Raw genomic sequence first — 19,544 nt, 5'->3', positions numbered from 1 at the left:
GACCTCCCACCGCTCCAGTGCACACGCAGGACCCCCCCCAGTGCACACTCGGGACCTCCCAAGACCCCCAAACCTCCACTGCACACTCAGAACCACCCACCTCCCCAGTACACACTCGGGACCACCCACACCCCCAGTGCACACGCAGGACCCCCCCCCAGTGCACACTCGGGACCTCCCATACCCCTCATTGCACACTTGGAACCAAGAACCCAACCCCCTAGTGCACACTCAGGACCACCCACACCCCCAGTACACACTCAGGACCTCCCACACCCCCATTGCACACTCGGGAACACCCACACCCCCAGTGCACACTCGAGACCACCCATACCCCCAGTGCACACTCGGGACCACCCCTCAGTGCACACTTGGGACCTCCCATTCCCCTCACTGCACACTCGGAACCAAGACCCCCATCCCACCCAGTGCACACTCAGGACCACCCACACCCCCAGTGCACACTCGGGACCTCCCACCGCTCCAGTGCACACTCGGGACCACCCCCCAGTGCACACTCAGGACCACCCACACCCCCAGTACACACTCGGGACCACCCAAACCCCCAGTGCACACTCAGGACATCCCACACCCCCAGTGCACACTCGGGACATCCCACACCCCCAGTGCACACTCGGGACCTCCCACCTCCCCAGTGCACACTCGGGACCACCCACACCCCCAGTGCACACTCGGGACCTCCCACCCACCCCCAGTGCACACTCGGGACCTCTCACACCCCCAGTGCACACTCGGGACCTCCCACCTCCCCAGTGCACACTCGGGACCGCCAACCCCAGTGCACACTCAGAGTGTCCAGGACGCTGCATCTGGCTCAGCCTCTGCAGCCCGGCTGCCTGGATGGGACGGCTGGGCCTGTGTTGCTGTGTTTGGCTCAGCACTGGCTCCGAGCTTTCCTTGGCAGGAGTTAGAATATGCCTGGCACCCAGCAGGCGTCTCAGGAAGCCACAGGAGGGAGCCGTGTGCTGACCCTCCTTGGACAGATGAGCCCACGGTGGTCAGAAGGCCCGAGAGGCCGGCCGTTGTCGTGGGTGTCCTCAGGGGTCCCGGAGCTCAGCGCGTGCTCTCTGCCCTGGGCCATCCCGGCCTTCCAAGAGAACCAGGGCTGGCCGGGCCGGCATTCCACGGAACATTCCAGAGCCGCCTCCATGGTGAACGAAAACCAGAGAGCCCCCAGGGAGCACGGCCAAGACAGCGCTGAGCAAGGGGCCAGGCCCCAGGGCAGCAGCGGGGCTCCCGGGGCCGCACACAGCCTGGTGCGGGCAGCACGGGGGCTCCTGGGGCCGTGTGTCTCAGGGCTGCGCTCAGTCGGCTGTGGGGCCATCGGCACCAGGGCTAAACCCGATTACGAGCAGGGGGCGCCCTTGCCTGATCCTGTGGGCTGTCACAAGTTCCCAGGCACTGGGCTCGCGCACCCCAGGTGGGTCACCTGAGGCCGTGTCCGACAGCCCCAAGTCCAGCCTGACCAGCTCAGCCCAAGCAGGACGCTGCCTGTCCTGGAGTCACACGCGGGCGTGGGGAGAGGGCACAGGAGGTCCGTGCTTCCCACCGAGCCCTGGCCACCGACGGAGTTTCCCGAGGACACGGTCAGCCGGGCGACCCAGGCGCCATCTGGCACATGCTCTGTGCTCGTGGCTTCCCCTCCCTCCCCGTTTCTCACGTGCTGCTGTGGAAAATTACCTGGAGAACCTCTTAGACTAGTTTTCTTGAGTCCTGTGTCAACAAGACTTCCACCAGGTGCTGCCAAATGTTTAGTAAGAACAAGAGAAGGGGCACAGCCAGCATGGCCTGAGCGAGCTGCCTCCCATGCGGACCGGGTGGTGCTGGCGCGCGCGCGCGCACACACACACACATGGGCCGTGGAGTGGCTGGTAACAGACAGGTGGGCTCAGGTCATCAGGAACCCAAGGATATAGGCGAGCGTGTTGAGGCCCCACATGACCCTCATGGGGCTGCAACACGCCAGCCACTGTGTATCCCCGTCGCGTCAGCCCCATACTTCCTGGCCTCAGCCCAGCCATCTCGGGTAGGCACGTCCCAGGGCCCTCCTGCTGGGCATTTGATTGCCAGCCCCCTTCTGTCCCTTCAGGCAAGTGCCTAGTGGCATAGTTACAGCTCCTCCTTGGGGACAGAGAGTGGGGGGTCCACCCTCTCCTAGGCTGGGAGCCAGGCCAGGGGCCCCGCACTTGGAACCCCACAGGCTACATGCCATGCAGCCCTGCTCCCGGCCTCTCCAGGGCAGAAAACAGACCATGTCTTTAGGGTGGGTGAGGCTGAGGGACCGGGTCTGTCCAGGGAGGCAAGGGGGCTGCCCTGAGCTCACCAGCCCCACTGCCCCAGGGCCAGCTGAGCAGAGCGGCCTGTCCCACCGCAGAGCAAGCAGCAGTTGGCTGCCCAGCTTCAGAGGCCAGAACTGCCCGGGCCAGAAACTCAGCTGGGCATTGCGGGGGGTGCAGAGGCCATGCACGTCTGGACTCAGGGGTCTCCCACAAGACCCATGGCTGCAGTCCTGCCTCCCGGATCTCTGACCCAAGCTACAGGGTGCGCAAGGTGCCAAGAGCCAGGATTGCCAACAGAGTTAAAAAGGTTTCTGTAAATATTTTATTTTTCCATATTTTTAGGTCAGAAAGAAACATCTGGTAATAAAAATAATAGAGAATTATTTTCCTGGGTCCGCTCTGGCACGTGCCGGCCTCTAAGCTCAGGTCGACTCCTTGGAGCCTGGCTTCGCTCAGACGCTCTGGGGGCGGACATGGTTTCGGTTGTTAACACCAGTCCTCTCAGCTATGTACACGTATTTTACAAGGTGAAGAACGGTCTCAGAGCTCAGCTCGCGAGGGTGCCGCTCCGGGGACTGCTCGTGCGGGGCTGGGGTGACTCACGCCCTCCCTTCTTCCCTCTTTCTGGAGAGAAAGGGGGGGCGGCGCCTGGTGGCACCTGTGCCCGTGGCCAGCCTAGGGGGCAGCCTGCATGGCAGGGGGGCAGGAGTGCGATGTAATGTCGCTGTGCTTGTAGGCGGCCTCGTCCACATCCAGCGCCTGCCTGTTGACCTCCAGCGACATGCAGCCGCGGTAGAAGGCTGTGACGGGGGCCGAGGTCAGTGGCACATCTGGGCAGAGGGGCAGGAACAGACCGTCTCAGTGGGCCAGCCACGGCCGCACCCCGCCTCTGCCCCAGCACTCGCGGGCACCCATGGGGCCTCAGTCCCCAGCCCATCTCCTGAGGGGCACGGATTCCTTTCTTTCCAGAACATCACCACCCCAGCCGGCGACGTGCCCCAGGCCAGCACCAGCCGCCTTCAGTCAGGCTCTGGCAGGACACCCCCAACCCCATTCCTGCACCCCAGAACAACACAGCTAGCCAAACAGATTAGACAAGTATCTTCTTGGCCCCAGTGAGTTACTCACACCGCAGGGCCTCCCACCCTCTCATCCTTTTCAAAGCTTTGTTTATTGAGACTAAATGGCATTCTCATCTGGAAGCCAAGACTGTCTGCGGCCCGTGAGGTCCTGCACTGGTCAGTGGCTGTGGCCAGGGGCCCACAGGGTCACCCAGCCCATGGTCACAAGCAAGCTCACTGTCCACCCGACCAGGACTCGCCCCATCCATGGGAGGTGGCATGCAGTGGCCGTCTGCTGCTGCTGCAGTGGCCAGACACCAGGAGTGGGGGTGAGGCAGCGGGGGCACGGGGGTGGAGGGGGGCCCAGGCTGGAGCTGCAGTGAGAGGCACGCCTGGGCAGGTGCCCTTGGAGGACATGGGGAGACGGGCTGAGGCCACCCTCACCCCAGAATGCGTGCTGTCAGCCCCCACCTGTGGGCCACCGCCTGGCCTGATAAACTTGAACTTGAGGGCACAGAGGCACTGGCCGTAAAGCCACCTGCACTCTTCTTCCCAGCAAAGGTGCATTTCCGTAGAGGTGCCCAGGCTCCGTGTGTGGTAAGCGGGCTGGGGGACCCCCGCACGGCAGCCCACGCGCGGCCTACCTGGCAGCCCCCCGACGAAGGTGAGCACAGAGCCCTGCAGGTGTCCCCCGAGCTCAGCCAGCCTCTCTCGCAGCCCCACAGGGCTCACTTCGCTCTGGCCCCGGGTGCCGTCGACTGCCAGGGTGGCCTCGTCCTCCCTCACGGCGACGGCCACTGTGTGCTCCTGGCCATCACAGGCCTTGATCTCCATCAGGGTCAGCACGGTGCTCCCCATGGCCAGGACCACCAGCTGCAGGGGGGGCACGCTGAGCACGCAGGTGTGGGGGCGGTGGCAGCCATGAGTGGGGGTGGGGTCCCTGCCTGGCCTAGGGTCTCCTATGCCCTCGCCCTCCTGGGGGGCAGGGTCTCCTGCGGCCTGGGCTGGGATAGGGCTCAGAGGCCTGGGAGCTGCGTCTTGCGGACGCTGGGCTCGGGCTCAGTTTCTGTATGTGTAAAGCCAGGGGGCTGGCCTAGGGAGATGGAGGGCAAACAAGCAAGCCATCCTGGGCCGGGAGTTGGGGGACCACACATTCCAGCCATCCAGATGCCCCGCATGGGCCTGGGCAGGAGTGGACTAAAGCCACTAGCATGTTGGTGCTCGGTGACAGATTCCTCCATGTGAACCCCCAGGGAGCCGCCAACACAAAGCATGGGGCCCCAGCAAACACGCATCTCAGGGGCAGCCACCCCTGCAGCCTGGAATGCTCTCCGCAAGGCAGAGGCGCCGCTGATGACACGGGCCAGAAACACGCCCCGGCATCACATCACGCAGCCCTGCCTCTCCCGTCTCCTCCCCCTGGGGAGCGGTCACCACAGCTTCCAGGGGGCTCCCAGCAATTCATTCCAAATGCTGGAGGCTGGAGGGAAAGCAGCGCAGACAGCGTGGACCTGTGCAGGGGGTCTGCCACAAGCCTGTCCCCGCTGGTCCCCATTGCAGCAGGGCCTGGGAGGGTAGCCCCGCTGCACACCTGGACTCGGGCCTGGCAGCCCTGCACAGCAGCTTGACCCCCAGTGGTGCCGGGTGACTCCACATCAACCACGTCCCCGGGCCAAGTGTGGCTGCTGAGACCCTGGTGAGAGCCGTGCCAACGACAGAACTTCCGGGGGCGGGGGTGGCCCGGTGGGGCTCGGGGGATGGCGTGTGGGGCCCAAGGGTGGCAGCCTCTGTGGGGTGCTGGGGAGGCAGCTCTGGGTTGGGCGGGGCAGCACATGGTACCTGCTTTTTAAGCTTCTTGGTGGAGTGGTAGTCCACCAGGGCCACGGACAGCAGCACAGTGTGGTCGTCGCCCACAAGTGCAAGCAGCACCCCGGTGTCAGTGGCGGGGCGGATCCGAGCCACGACCTCCACTTCCCAGGTTGCTCCCATCCCAGCATCCGAGGAGGTCTGGGCTGCAACGAAGGCGGCACATTGCAAGGCTGTCAAGTCAGAGGAAGGCCGAGTGGGCAGCAGCCACTGGCTCCTGGGCCTGCCCCCGCTGGTGGCGATGCGGCCTGGCTGCAGGCAGCAGGTGGGAAGCTGCAGTAACTCACGGCTCAGCTTTTAAGAATCCATCGCTGCTGAGCCAACAGCCAGCAGCTGGGCAGTGAGAGGCAGACCTGGGCCCTTGGTTCAGGTTCTGGCCCTCCACCCAAAGGCCCTGGGGCCGCCTCTCTCAGGTGACCAGCTGGCCACACGGACCCAGGCACGTCCACCTGCTGAATGTGGCAGCACCTGCGGCTTCGGGCAGCTGACAGTTGGAAGGACTTTGAAGAGTTTAAAATGCAGAGCAAATAGAAGGGGCCGTGGCATTTTTCCAACAGAGCACACTCCGAGTTGCAATTTTTATATTCTAAAGCCTCAGTGGATGGCTTTTCATTTAGATGCATTTTATATGTAACATGTTCAATAAATACATGATATATAAAGGGTATGTCATATATAAAATCCATCTCAATGAAATATGTATTCAGCATCTATTTATCTTACACAAACAGTTCCCAAGCACACGCTGGTAGAAAGGGCTGGATCTTGGTCCTCTGAGCAAACACCACCCTGTATTTGGACCCCATTTCAATCCCCTGCTGTTGAGAAGTCAGAAGAAACCGGCCCCTCTTGGTTTTCCGTGTTTCTATGCCCTAAGAACCCAGAGTCTGTACAGAGGAGACAGTGAGGGTGGGGTGACACCAGGGTGCTGTCTGCATACTTTAGGGCTCGGATGCCCTCGCCGCAGGCAGCAGCCGGTTGTCAGGAGTGAATGGTGTGCTTGCGTCTCTTCCTCCACTGGGCTGTGGGCTCCTTGTACCACGAGTGGGTCCCCGTCCCTGAGTTCTCAGTAGTGGCTCTGGGAACTGAATGCACTCAGAACAGGAAGGCCACTGCCTTCAGGGAGGGAAGCGGCTCCTCTGATGGATCGACCGGACATGCGCTGTCATTAGCAGTGCAGCAAGGCCGCCTGGCCATCCTCAGGAGCCCACTTGGGGCTAGAGGGGCAGCGACACGCTGCCTTCCTAGGGCTCTGACCTCCTACCTGGTGAGCCCGCCCTTGGAGCTCTGCTGCTGAGCGCACGGGACTTTCCTTTGAGACTCCTCTGTGCTACGGAATGGATGCCAGAGGTATAAAGTCTGTAAAAATGCCTTTGCTGGCATCAAACTTCCAAGTAGAGACCACACAGTGAGAATGGTAAGCGGCCTGTGGTGTGTGCAGTAACGGGGTGTTTGCAGCGACTGGGACGCACCTGTGAGGTCCGTGTTACAACAGGAAAAATGCGTATGACACTAACTACAAGGAGGATTAAGTGGTTTATATGACCCGATCTTACCTTAAATACCATAATAATGTCCCAGATCTGTATGTGTAAAATGAAGGCTAAAGGACTAATGGTTGTATAAAGAGTGAGTGATTCTTGTCTCAGAAACACTATAACGGCGCGCAATGTTTTCAGTAGTTAAGCACACGCTATAGGGGGTGAGTCTTGCCCAGGAGGGGAGACTGCTGAGCAGAGACCCGCCGGGTGCAGGCGGCACCACGTGGCAGTGAGGTCTGCAGGTGGGAGGGTACTGCCTGCCCTCCAGGGCTGGCCAGCTGGGAAGATGGTCTGGTGGTGTTTCCCCGTGACAGGCTCAGAGCTTAGGAACAGAGGGACTGAGGGGGCCTAGTGGGACTCTCATGAGCTGGGGATGTGGGCAGAGCGGGGACACAGCTAGGAGCGGCCCCTGGAGCCTGGGCAGGAGATGAAGTGCAAGGTCAGCACAGAGCACCCCCTGGATCAGGGTGCCTGCAGGAGCCACAGAGACCCAGGAGGCACCCAGGGAAGCTGCTGGACAGACAAGGGTCTGGCAGGGACTCCAAGGACATCCCCAGGGGCTGGGAGCCTGCCCGCTTGCCCCTCTGTGTGCATGTGCCCTTTCCTGGCAGGACACGTGGCTTTCCTGAGACTCTCAAGCCCGAGAGCCGCTCAGCCTAGAGCCCAGATGTAACAGTGACCGACGGCTCGAGCTGGTGAGCTCCAGGAGGAAAACCCCGAGTCCAGAACCAAAATCAGACAACTGAATTGCTTAGCCACCTCACCGATCCAACATCCTCAGGGCACATTTCTATCACTGGGCATCTGGTAACGTGTGTGTCTTGGAAGGTTAATTCATGTCCTGGGAAATTTATGCTTAAATGCTCATTTAGCAGCATGTTATGATTGTTTTTACAGTGAATTGTCACAAATTTGATAATAAAAGTAAAGAGCGTTGTGTTAACAAATCAAGGGCCCTGCATTACACAAGCCAGGAGGGCTTTGGGCGAACCCTCTGCCTCCTGCAGCTACACTCATTCCCTGGACAGCCATCAGGGTGGACGGTGACACCCAGCCAGCCTCAGGCCCAGCCCTCAACAAGCCCTTGCACAGGCCAGTGTGTCTGGACAGGTCACTGGGCTCTGCCCGCCATGCCCGCTCTAGTCAACCCTTCTTTCCCACGACCCGTGCCCCGTGGTGGGGTTACATCCCAGCTCCCCACTCCCCTGCTATGCAGGGTTACACCCCTGCTCTGTCAGCCCCCTGCCCCACGGTGGGGTTACACCCCTGCTCCGTCAGCCCCCTGCCCCATGGCAGGGTTACCCCCCTGCTCCGTCAGCTCCCTGCCCCACGGTGGGGTTACAACCCCGCTCCGTCAGCCCCCTGCCCCACGGTGGGGTTACAACCCCTGCTCCGTCAGCTCCCTGCCCCACGGCGGGGTTACCCCCCTGCTCTGTCAGCTCCGTGCCCCATGGCGGCGTTACACCCCTGCTCCGTCAGCCCCCTGCCCCACGGCGGGGTTACCCCCCTGCTCTGTCAGCTCCCTGCCCCACGGTGGGGTTACACCCCTGCTCTATCAGCCCCCTGCCCCACGGCAGGGTTACCCCCCTGCTCTGTCAGCTCCGTGCCCCATGGCGGCATTACACCCCTGCTCTCTCAGAGTTGAGGCCCCTGAGAGCCGGGCCTGTTCCCTGAGCTGCACTGGCCCAGAGCCTGATGTGGGCTTAGCCTGTCCTGGGCACTATTGACCTGGGGAGGAAGGGTTTCTTAGCTTGTCCGTTTTTTAGTGAATGCTGGCTGAAAGTGCCGTCGCAGCCACGCCCACGGGAGCCAGGACCCACCGTACTGCAGGCGGTAGAAGGCAGCCCCAGTCCCGGGGTAGAAGGAGCCTTTCTCGGCTGCGGAGAAGCACTGCATCCTTGTGTTCGCCTTGACTGTTTCTTGGATGGTGGTGTCTTCTCCGTTCAACCAGTTCCAGCTCCTCATACAGCCATCCAGGCGCGGGTTTATCTGGAAAGACAGAGAAATCCCAGTGGCTTCCTGGGAGCCACAGCGGAGGCCATGTGGCTGATGCCACCCTGGCCGTGGGCAGGCCCCTTGGCACAGGATGTGGAAATCCGCTGCTGAGCAGACAAACATCATCTGCAGGTTTATTCCACAAAATGGCTGCATGCTTGACAAATGACTCACTGTGGGATCCCTTTGTCTGTACCAGCCCACAGAAAGCAGAGGGCAGGTGGCTGACCGCCTTCTGAGAGGGCATGTGGTATGGTGGCCTGGCTGGCAGTCGGCCTGGTGGTCCCTCCGGGGGTGCAGTGCAGGAGTGAGCCCAGGGGCTGGCAATGCTACTCAACCTGCTCACTGTGTGGTCACCTCCGCCCTCACTATAAAGTGTGGCGGCATGAGGGCTGTAAATGGCATGCACAGTGCAGGAGCCCTGAGAAGGGGTCTGGTGCTAATGGTCATGTGCAGGACGTCCCCTCTGCCCCTGAGGGAAGACGGTGCTAACAGAGCGCACCCCTCGGACCTCAACAGGGTCATGACTCATTTCTGTGCTTGGCGTGGAAGTTATGATCACAAAGCTGAGATTCTGGCGACCGACATCAGCATGTGGGGGTCGGAGAACACAGACGGGGGACATGTGAGGGGAGGTGACAAGTGGCAGGACTTTGAAAAACGATCAGCAGTGACCTCCCCAGATCTCTCCCTGTGGAAATCCTAACAGGGTCAGCAACCCAAATGTTCTTGGGAATGGTCCAAAAAAGTGGTTGTTCTTTTTGTTAAAGAATTATTTCATTGTGTTTTTATCTCCTCTGCAAGATAAACAATTTATTATCAGTTCAGCTGAGAACTCAAATGTCTCATGAAAACAAATAATGGGATCAGGCGCCTCTGCTGACCTTGTCAGCGCTAAACACGGGCATCGCAGCTCCAGACTGCCCGCACAGGGGCCCCGGGCCCTGACCCCAGACGGTGACTTGCTTACAGGCTGGACCAGGTCGGTCTCCTTGAAGGGAAGGCCCCCGACAGTGAGGGTCAGATGGTACAGCCCCCTGTCCAGCTGGAAGAGGTCCCCGGCCACTGCGATCTTCATCACAGCGTCCTTGTTGACCTTGATCACCAGGTTCCGCTCCAGCTCCTCAACAGAGATCTGCGGAGAAGGAGTTCTGGGAGGGGACTGACCCTTCTGCCGGAGGCACTGACCCCGGCATAGCCCGTGCACTCCACACGACCTCCCTGCGGCCTCGGGTAAGGCTGCAGCCCCCCCCAGCGCTGGCCTCCTCCCCCTGCTTGTCATCCTTCAGGCGAACCCCGGGCCACCTTTCTCATCCTGAGTTCCTGGGCCCTCCTTAAGCCACAGCCAGGAGCTGCCCCAGAGAGCAGATGGCCCCTGGCGCCAGCGGCCCCTCAGCCACACCCCCACTCTGGTCCCTCGCTTCCGCCCCTCTAACTAACACATAAATTCACCTAAACCTCTCCATGTGGGAAAACAACTGACCACTCTGTGCACCATGCGCCTTCCTGAGCCTCCCAAAGTCCACCAGTCCTTTCTGCTAAGGTGGAGGGACAGGCAGGTGCTTGGCTGAGTCTGAGCGGAAAAGTAAGGCGCAAGGTGCCGCTGGGGGCTGGCTCCGGTCAGCAAGGCAGGCGGGCATCACCTCTGAGCCGGCCCTGCTCCTGGACGACCGGCTGGTCCAGGGTGGGGCCAGCTATGCCCCTGGCCATGCTTCTCCCCCCTCCCACCAGGGGCACCCACCCCACCCAGGCCCCTCAAGCCCCAGGGCCAGCTTCCACATGCGGAGGCCTGCTTCTCAGCCCACAGGCCACTTCCCCGAGGCTAAGCGTCCGTCAGCAGCTTGCCGATGGCAACACTGCCGCTCAGGGGCTCACCTAACAGTCTGGAAGAATGAGCTGCAGGATGGAAGTACTGACTGTAATGTTTGTTTGTTTGTTTTACAATAGCCAATCTGGATGACTTTATTTATTTGTGCTGTCTGATTGCCGTGGCTAGGAACTCCAGTACTATGTTGAATAAAAGCAGAGAGAGTGAGCATCCTTGTCTTATTCCTGATCTTAGAAGAAAAGCTTTCAGCTTCTCCCTGTTAGGTATGATGTTGGCTGTGGGTTCGTTGTATGTGGCCTTTATTATGTTGAGGTACTTGCCCTCTATGCCCATTTTGTTGAGAGTTTTTATCATGAATGGATGTTGAATTTTGTTGAATGCTTTTTCAGCATCTATGGAGATGATCATGTGATGTGGTTTTTGTCCTTTTTGTTGAAGTGGTGGATGATGTTGATGGATTTTTGAGTGTTGTACCATCCTTGCATCCCTGGGATGAATCCCAGTTGATCATGGTGTGTGATCCTCTTGATGTATTTTTTAATTCAGTTTGCTAATATTTTGTTGAGTATTTTTGCCTCGATGTTCATCAGGGATATTGGTCTGTAGCTGTCTGGAATGTTTTTATTCACACAGCCCAAGGTGAAATTTTCCATTTTATCTTCATTTCTAAAGCAAAAGGATGCTTTTGCCATTTTTCTTTCTAGTGTTTACATCTAAAAGCCACTTCCCGCTGGGACCTCCGAGGGTCTGGAAGGAGGTGTGTGTCCCAGACTACAGTGCTCCAGGCCCTGGAATGCAGGGCAGGACCCTCAAAGCCGGCCGCCCCAGCTGCAGGTCTAACTGGCACCAGCTGGTTCAGGCGTGTGGTCAGCTCACGCCACCAAGATGCACTGATGTGAGTGGGCAGTCCAGCAGGGCCGGGCAGGCCCCAGAGGCCAGGTCCCAGGGTGGTGCCAGCATCCCAGCTGACCTGCCCTATGCTGAAAGCTGAGCTCCTGGGCCCAGACACCAGGCAGGCGCCCAGACCCAGTCCAGGGGTCTCAGCCCCCACGCTGCTGACAGTCTGCCCTAGACAGTTCTGAGGTGGGCACCTGTGTGCTGCAGGGCGTCCGGCAGCCCCTGGCCTCACCCAGCTGCCAGGAGCCCCCACCCCCAGCCGTGACAAAAGGGACTGTCTCCAGACACAGCCAGGTGTCCCCTGGTGGAGTCGCCCACTGAGAACCCCCACTCGGGCAGGAGCCACACTGACTCTGTGGTGAGAAAACGCCCCGTCAGAGTGCAGACCTCCCAGGCAGGGCCTGTCCTCGCCCGCCACCCGTACAGCAGGTGAGCGTGTGAGCAGATGGATGCCAGGGCCCTGTGCCCACCACACTCACCGTCTGCCACATGCCGTGGCTGACGACGGGCCCACTGCTGGTGACGCGGCCAATGCCACGGTAGCGGAGCTGTAGCTCCAGCCGGCCGGCCCGCAGGCCCAGGACAATCCAGGTGCCGTTTTGAGGGCCTCCAGCAAAGAAGAGGACGCCTTCGGGGTCAAAGGTCCTGAAGTCGAACTCAGCCACTAGCCTGGGTCCCGGCAGGAGAAACAAATGGTCGTTCACAGCTCGGGGCCTCCTTCCCGGTGGGAGCTCAACGGCATTAGGAGCAGCGGCAGGTGGCAGGCCAGGGCCCCCACTCTGCACCCCAGAATCCTCCCCAGCACCAGAAGCAGTCTGGAGGCAAGCTGCCGGCACAGAGCAGAGACCCGCGCTGTGCTGTGCTGCAGCTGTGCCAAGAGCCAGCGGCGAGGACGGCCTGCCCGGGCTCTGCGCGGCTCGTGGCTGTGCCATGCATGAGCTGCCCCCTCACCTGGTGGGCTGCAGCCTTTTGAAGCGCAGTCTGATCACAGGTGTCCCGCTGAACATGCGGCCCAGGTATAAGGACTTCACGCTTTTGGCCACATTGAAGGGCACACAGGGCAGAATGTCCTGTCCAAACGGGAGCGAGGGGCATCAGGCGGTGCAGCTCAGCCACTCCTGGTCACACAGGCCCCATCTGGACGCTGGGCGAGCTCTCCCTCAGCTGCCCAGCGGCCACCCAGGGGCTCCAGCACGGACCTGGGCTGTGTTCTTGGTGAAACCCGAGGCGCCACTACAACCTGGTCCACCACCTGGGGCCTCAGGGCAGGGCTCACGGGTCCCTGCAGGGGCCTGGGGCTCCTGTCCCCACGCTGCCCTGTGTCTGCTGCCCGCCTGCCCTGCCAATGGCCATCTTGCTATTATTAAGCTATGAAATGTTCCCAACACAGGATAAAATACTGTAAGAATAAATATATAATGATATAGTAAAAACATTAAAAAAAATGGTAAAACATTGTAACATAGGTAAACCACGGAGGCCCTGAAGACTTGTTTCTAGAATGTTCTCTGCTCTATGATGCAGCTTCTCCACTGTGCTGAGGGGTGGGCTGGGCCACGGTCAGGAGGCTCTGCGGGCACCCGCATCACAGAGCCTGAGCAGGTGGGGATGGGAACTGCACGTGTTCACATGCTGGCCCTGCGCTACCTAGAGCGTCGTGGAGGGTGACCTGCCCCTTCCCTGGCCACTCGGCCACGCGCCTCTCCGGCACCAAGAGCTACGTGTGTGCACATGTGTGGTGGCATGTGCGTGTGTGTGCGGGCGCACGCTTGAGGACTTTCTGTGGGAGCGCTGACCTGGGTAAACCTCCCCCTCGCCCATAACTGCGCAGTGCACAGTGGCATGTCCATGGGCCGGGCATCTGGCATGGGTGGGGTCCTACCTCGCAGGTGTTCATGTCCTGGGACAGCTTGAGGCCCCCACGGCCATTGCAGTGGCAGCTGTAGCTCCCCGGGGAGTTGACGCAGGCCTGCTCGCAGCGGCTCTCGGCACACTCGTCCACATCTGCTGGCCACAGGGGAGGGGTCAAAGCTCATTCTGCCACCACACCCTCTCTCTGATCACACGTGCGGGGCGTTGGCTGTGGACACAGACCCCTAGTGTGCGACTCAGGAGGCACCCCCACCCCAGCCCTGCTCCACAGGCCTGGACGCCTCTGCTGTTCCAGGGGAGGTGTTAGCAGCAGGGCCCAGGGTGCTGAAAAGTGAGGCCCTGCATGTGGCCAGGTCAGCCAACAATGTGATGGTGCCCAGGCTGGGCCACCAGTGGGTGTCCCTGCGGCTGCCTGAGGGGCCCGGGGGTGGCCCTGGAGGGCAGACCAGCAGGGTGCGGGGGCTGGGACCACCCTGTCCTGCTCTGGAGGGGTGACCAGTGGAAGGCTGGTGGAGTGCATCTCTCTGTGCCCCCAGGACACAGCAGGAGTCGGCCTGCGAGCTGTCGCGGGCATGTCCCTGCAGAGTGGGCCGAACCAAGGGTCAGAGAGAAGCCTGCCTGCCCAGGAGCGTGGTGCATCTCCTGTGACCCTTTCCCCACCACCTGTGGCAGTTTGGAGGAGGGGCCCGGCACCAAGAGCTACGTGTGTGCACATGTGTGGTGGCATGTGCATGTGTGTGCGGGCGCACGCTTGAGCGCACGTCCCCATGTGCGTGGTGCACGGCCCAAGCATGTGGCTCTGCAGGGCTGGGAGGTACCTTGGCAGGCCCTCTCCCGGGGACTGAAGGCGTAGCCCGCGTCGCAGAGGCAGGAGTAGGAGCCGGGCAGGTTCCGGCAGCGTGCCTCCCCGCAGGCGCCCGTGTCCACACACTCGTCGATGTCTGCAAGGGGGCCAGCAAAGGACCACGCCATCCCTGTGCTGACAGAGGATGTGGCGGCCGGAACCCAGTGACCGGGAAACCAGGGGCCTCCCCAGCCACCAAGCTGAGCGCAGGCCTGAGGCATCCGGCTCTTCAGGGAGAGCCTAGGGCAGGCAGGGTGCTGGGCACCTCCAGCCAGGGCTTCCCCGCCCTCCCCCGGGGCCACCCTCCCCACAGCCTCCCTCCCCTCCCCCTCTGCCCTCCCTCCCCACTGCCTTCCCCTCCCCTCCCTACCATCCACTGGCCTTCGCAGCTTGAGGCCTATGAGCAGAGGTTGTGGGGGCATTTCTGGTCAGAGCCCCAGCTGAGGAGCTGGGTTCAGGTGCTGGACGGGGCACTGCCTGGTCAGGGGTGTGCACACAGTTGTTGCTCAGTTTAAACAACTGGAGACAGAAAGTCACCGGGGGCCTCTCTACCTGGAGCCTCCTGCGTTGGGAACCCTGTGCTGACCTTTCTGGCCCCTGGACTCGGCTCTTGCCTTTAGCGGCAAACTTCACTCCACCTACGCTGTCTGTCCACTGGAAACCACGCACCACAGTAATGGTGTCGCCAAGGCTCTCTCCCAGCTCGGCTGCCCATTCTCCACTTCGGCAAAGTAGAAAAATCCCAGTTAGAAACCCATTTCCTACAGGGTCAGAAGGGGCATCTTGACAGTGCGACTGCTGCTTCAAACAGCCCGGGTTCCTCAGGGCGACACGCCTGCACAGCGAAGGCCTAGCACGTTGCAGCGCACCTTCCCCGGGGGGCTCCCTGTGTCAGGACGATCGCTGGTGATGCTCCTGACCCCACGCCTCGCCTCGGAAGCCAGCTGGGCCAGCCCCACCTCTGCATCTGAGAAACCTCGTCCCCTCAGCACAGGCAGCAGAGCTGGGGGAAGTGGGGGGACCACAGGCAGAGCGCCCGGGAGCAGGGACCACGTGCTGCCTAGAGGGTCGGGTGGGGTCCCTGCACGAAGGAGCTTTGCCAGCACTAGCCCTCTGACCAGAGCTGATAAGACCCTCCACAATGGCAGGAAAAGCTCTGGGGCTACCCAGCAGACTTGCCAGCCTTCACTGGCTCCACGAGGCTTATGATCTGGGCAGGTGACCGGCTGGGCACTGGGGGCAGAGCAGGCACGGCTGGCCCGCCAGCCACTCCATGATGCCCTGGATGGGGTCTGGAGCCCCTCAGGGCCTGTAGGCCTGGTGGGCGGATGACTCCAGACTTCCCGAGGGTGGCTGGGAGGCCCAGGACCGTCTCTCACCAGTCCCAGATGCAGAGCCGAACACACTGGGGAACCAGGCCGCCCAGCAGCACCAGAGAGGGGCCCGGGCCTGGGGCCTTTGGCTCTTTCAGAACTGTCCCTGCTGTACCCCAGCCAAGCCAGGCTGGCCCCACCCACCTCAGGGAAACAGTGGGGACCCCACATCAGGCCACCCCTGCGGTCCTGTGCCACGGCTTCCTTCTGCACTGGGCCTGTGTGGTCACAGACTCCTGAACTCGGGGGGCGGGGGCCGCAGGACTCTAACTCCTCCATGGGGTCCCCAAGATCCTGTTCTTCTCCATGCCCTTTCCTAATCCTCAACGTCCTGATACTTTACCCATCAAAGACACCGCCATCTCCCCATTAACCATAGAGCATGATGACCCAGGAGGGCTGGACATGGGAGGTGGTGGTGCTGGCAGCAGACACAGAAAGCCCAGGCCTGGCCCCACTGTGTCGCCTGGCAGAGGCCAGCGGGTCCTCAAACAGGTGCCAGCCTCTCACTACTACTTCCCCAGGAGAGGGGCTGGCCCAGCCCACCCTCCTGCACCCCCAGCCTTCGGCAGCCCGTCCCCCCTTCCTGCACCCAGTAGAGAGACAGGCCTGCACCCACACTCCCACCCAGTACCCTTTCCCCAAGCTGCCCGGGAGACCCTAGAGGCATGTGCAGCGACTCCCCAGCATCTCCAGGCCTGACAACAGGACATGATGGAAGCACAGCCTCTTCCTACCACAGTGACAGCGTCCTTGCTGCCTGCAGCCCCCTGCCTAGGGTTCTAAGGTCCCAAGGGAGTGGTGGTGGCCAGGAGACAGGCACATGGGGGCCGGCACCTGCAAGTACACCCCAAAACCCAGCATCGAGGGTGGATTCCTGCTGTCATGCTAATTATTCATCAGTCACGCTCATGAGTGCCTTGCAGCCCGCTGGCCCAGGCGGGTGCAGACCCGACTTGCTGTCCTGTGCGCCATTCTGGGGGAAAAGGCAGCTAGATGCCAGGGCCCTCTTAGACTCCTGGAGTCCCCCCCCACTTCTCAGACTTGGGGGAGGGTTGAGGGTAGCCTACGATCCAGTCCCTTGGGGTCTCCCAAGGAGGTCAGAGCAGCGCTTCCCCTCACAGCACAGCAGCCCTGCCTGGAGGCACTCGGACACGCAGAACCTGACAGTGGGCTTGGGATCCCCGAGGATCCCCCTCCAGCGACTGCAGGGGCGCCGGATACAAGTCCCCAGTCAGCCCTGGTCTGCAGAGGACAGCAGGGGTGTTCTCAGGTAACAGCGAGTCCCTGGGTGCTGTGTTAAATACTTCCACCAGACAAAGGGGCATGCTTGGCTCCCCGAAACGAGGACACTGCCAGCAGGCCGAAGTGCCTCCTCAGGCCACAACACAGCTGGGTCTGGACGGCACCTTGCAGCAGCCCTGAGAGAGGCCAGGTCAAGCAGGCAGCAGGAAGGAAAGGTCGCTCTGCCCACCGGATGCAGCGTCAGGGCACGAGCCACGGTCGTGGACAAACAAGGCTGACCTCCCAAGCGGGGAAGGCCCCTCCACGCTGCTTCCCCCTCGGCAGCATCTGCCCCACTTCCCTGGCAAGCTGCCCACGGCACTCAGACGCCAGTGGGCAGGGGGAGGACAGCTGCCCTGCAAAGTGAGGCACTTTGGCCAGATAGAAGGCGGCCAGGGTATGTGGGGCCTTCTGGGGTGCTCAGGAACCCCAGCTGCCCAGAGCCCCGGAACGGACTGTCTGGAAGCAGGAGGGGGCGGGGCTGAGCTGCGTTCGGCTCTTGTCCATGAGCAGGCCTTTCCCAGAGGGAGGCCAGCAACCGTGTGGTGGTGGGAGGTGGAGAGGGAGGCTGGTGGAAGACACTGTGGGTGTGGACAGGCGAGGTCTCTGGGACTGGGGCCTCTGCCCTTTCCTCCCTGCCCACGGCCCCCAGAGACGTCCTGGGCTCCGAGGTGCACGGAAATGTCTGCAGGCTCCAGGGCGCTGGAAGCAGGCCCAGCAGCCACCTCCCATCCCGGGGCAGTGAGTGGGTCTCCTCTGCTGGGCTGGTCTCACCCCCAGATCCTGGTGAATCATCCTGTCTCTCTGTCCTGGGCAGCGCTCCATGGCCACTGACATGCCCGGGCATGTGTTCCCTGCAGGACTCCCCACCCTGTGCTCCAGAACCTCAGGAAACCAGGCCTGGCCAGCACCTCTTGCGGAAAAGCAAACGCGACTGCCAACCTTGGCAGTCGGCCGACTTTGGCAATTGCAAAAATAAAAATAAAAGCGGGAGCAGAGGGCAGGCAGGGAGACAGGGAGGCCCAGGGAAGCTGCGGTCCGGAGGCCTTACCTTGGCAGGTCCTGCTGTCGGGGGAGAGCACGTAGCCGCTGTAGCAGGCACAATGGAAGCTGCCCGGCTTGTTGTAGCAAATCTGGTTGCAGCCACCATTCTGCTGGCCGCACTCGTTGACATCTGGGCACAGAGGGTCCGGGGGGAGCCCAGCAGTGACGCATGGCCTGCCTTAGTGAGGCGGCCTCTGTACACCTAACCCCCAGACCGTGGGTGGGGTGGGCAGGGGCGAGCTGCCATGCCGTGGGTGGTGACGGTCCACGGTGCGGGCTCCATGGGCACCCAAGTGTGCAGAGGAGGGTGGAGGCTGAAGGTGGGTGAGGACAGACTTGGCGGAGCCGTCACGGGGCCTGAACACAGCCTGGCCAAGCCACACACGAGCAGAGCTGAGCACAGGCCTCCGGCAGACAGGGCCTCAGTGCGGCCCAGCTGCCCCCAGAAGAGACCCCAGGGGCCCAAGGTGCTAACCAGGTCCTGGGGGCTTCTCCTGCAGCCTCTTTGCTGGCACCCCACAACTGCAGGTGATATGACTCTGCTCCCCTTTTCATCCAACGTGCTGAGGCCCATGGGGCACCCATGGGGCTCCCTCAACCCTGGGGGGCCCTTCCTTTGCTCCAGGGGACCATGGCTGCTCTTCTGCAGCCCACCTGGCCTCACCTCTGTCGCAGAGCCGGCCACCCCAGCCATCCTTGCACTGGCAATAGAAGTTGCCCATGAGGTCTTGGCAGACGTGCGCCCCCTCCTTATTGCAGGGGTTCGGAGAGCACTGGTCGGGCAGCTCTGAGAGGGAGGGAAGGAGAGGGAAGGAGGGTCACAGGCAGGGGCACAGCCTCCCGTCGGCCCCGGGAGCCCTGGCCTGGGGTTTGCATGCTGAGGCACGTCTGGGTGCCAGCAGCCCCTCCACTGGCTGGGGCTGGCCACACAGGACCCCATCTCCGGGCAGAAGCGGGGTCATGGAACGGGCTGGCCAGGGCCTGGCTGGTCCCAGGAAACTGAGGCAGCTCAGAGGAAACAGCTGCCTGCCCTCGGGCGGGGGGCCGGGGGAGGCAGGGGCAGCAGCACCGGGCCCAGCCTGAGTCTGACCTCCCAGACAGCTGGTCCTGAGGCCCCTGGCTGGCGCCGGGGCTTCTAGGCGGTGAGGGGCGGTCCCTGCCCTGCCAGGCATGTCTATCTCCTGGGTCCCTCGCTGTTCGCTCGGATCCCAGCCTGCCGACCTCCACGGTTCCCCCCACAGGGCTGGGCCTCCGGACACAACCCCTCTTCCCAGAAACCAGCCTCTGCAGGCCATGCTGGAACCTCCCGCCCACCCCTGCACCCCCAGCCTCTCAGGGCCACGCCAGGCCAGGCCTGCTCTGCCCTCTTGCTCCAAGAGCCACCCTCCTGGGCCCAGTGTGACCGTCACAGTTCCCGGTGGCTTTGGGGCCCGTGGTTAGGAGACCCTCAGCAGGTGCCTCCCCAGGACTCTGATGGGGGGAGCAGCTCCTCACAGGCAGAGTCCACATTGCGGGGATGCTTGGCCATGGGCACCCCCGGGTTTGGGCCACTGAGAGAAGGCCTGCTGTCCCCCAGCTCAGGAGCCCTCGAGGGCACTGGCACTGGCAGGGGGGCAAACACTCCGTCTGAAACACTGCG

At 61.9% G+C, this 19,544-nt stretch overlaps 1 protein-coding gene across 6 annotated transcripts in view; it reads right to left on the bottom strand.

Moving 5' to 3' along the window:
* Positions 1-2,599: 2,599 nt before the first annotated feature.
* The window catches only part of GAS6 (growth arrest specific 6), a 34,884-nt gene continuing 17,939 nt past the window's right edge, over positions 2,600-19,544 (bottom strand). For 3 of the 6 annotated variants that reach the window (XM_073212293.1, XM_073212292.1, XM_073212294.1), the window contains 12 exons: positions 18,570-18,692; positions 17,913-18,035; positions 14,575-14,681; positions 14,179-14,339; positions 13,371-13,492; positions 12,440-12,558; positions 11,968-12,157; positions 9,734-9,898; positions 8,589-8,757; positions 5,201-5,400; positions 4,006-4,234; positions 2,600-3,130 (listed from right to left, as the gene is read on the bottom strand). In XM_073212293.1, coding sequence (XP_073068394.1) covers positions 2,976-3,130; positions 4,006-4,234; positions 5,201-5,400; positions 8,589-8,757; positions 9,734-9,898; positions 11,968-12,157; positions 12,440-12,558; positions 13,371-13,492; positions 14,179-14,339; positions 14,575-14,681; positions 17,913-18,035; positions 18,570-18,692 — 1,863 coding nt within the window. In that variant the 3' untranslated portion in view covers positions 2,600-2,975. Of the gene's footprint in view, positions 3,131-4,005; positions 4,251-5,200; positions 5,401-8,588; positions 8,758-9,733; positions 9,899-11,967; positions 12,158-12,439; positions 12,559-13,370; positions 13,493-14,178; positions 14,340-14,574; positions 14,682-17,912; positions 18,036-18,569; positions 18,693-19,544 lie in introns of all 6 variants that reach the window. The other 3 variants (XR_012120957.1, XM_037024777.2, XM_037024779.2) reach the window with 3 other exon arrangements.

The sequence above is a fragment of the Manis javanica genome, chromosome 9 (assembly GCF_040802235.1).
Source record: "Manis javanica isolate MJ-LG chromosome 9, MJ_LKY, whole genome shotgun sequence".
Taxonomy (NCBI): Eukaryota; Metazoa; Chordata; class Mammalia; order Pholidota; family Manidae; genus Manis; species Manis javanica.
Note: the sequence above shows the minus strand (reverse complement) of the source record. Positions and strands in the feature narration are given on the sequence as shown.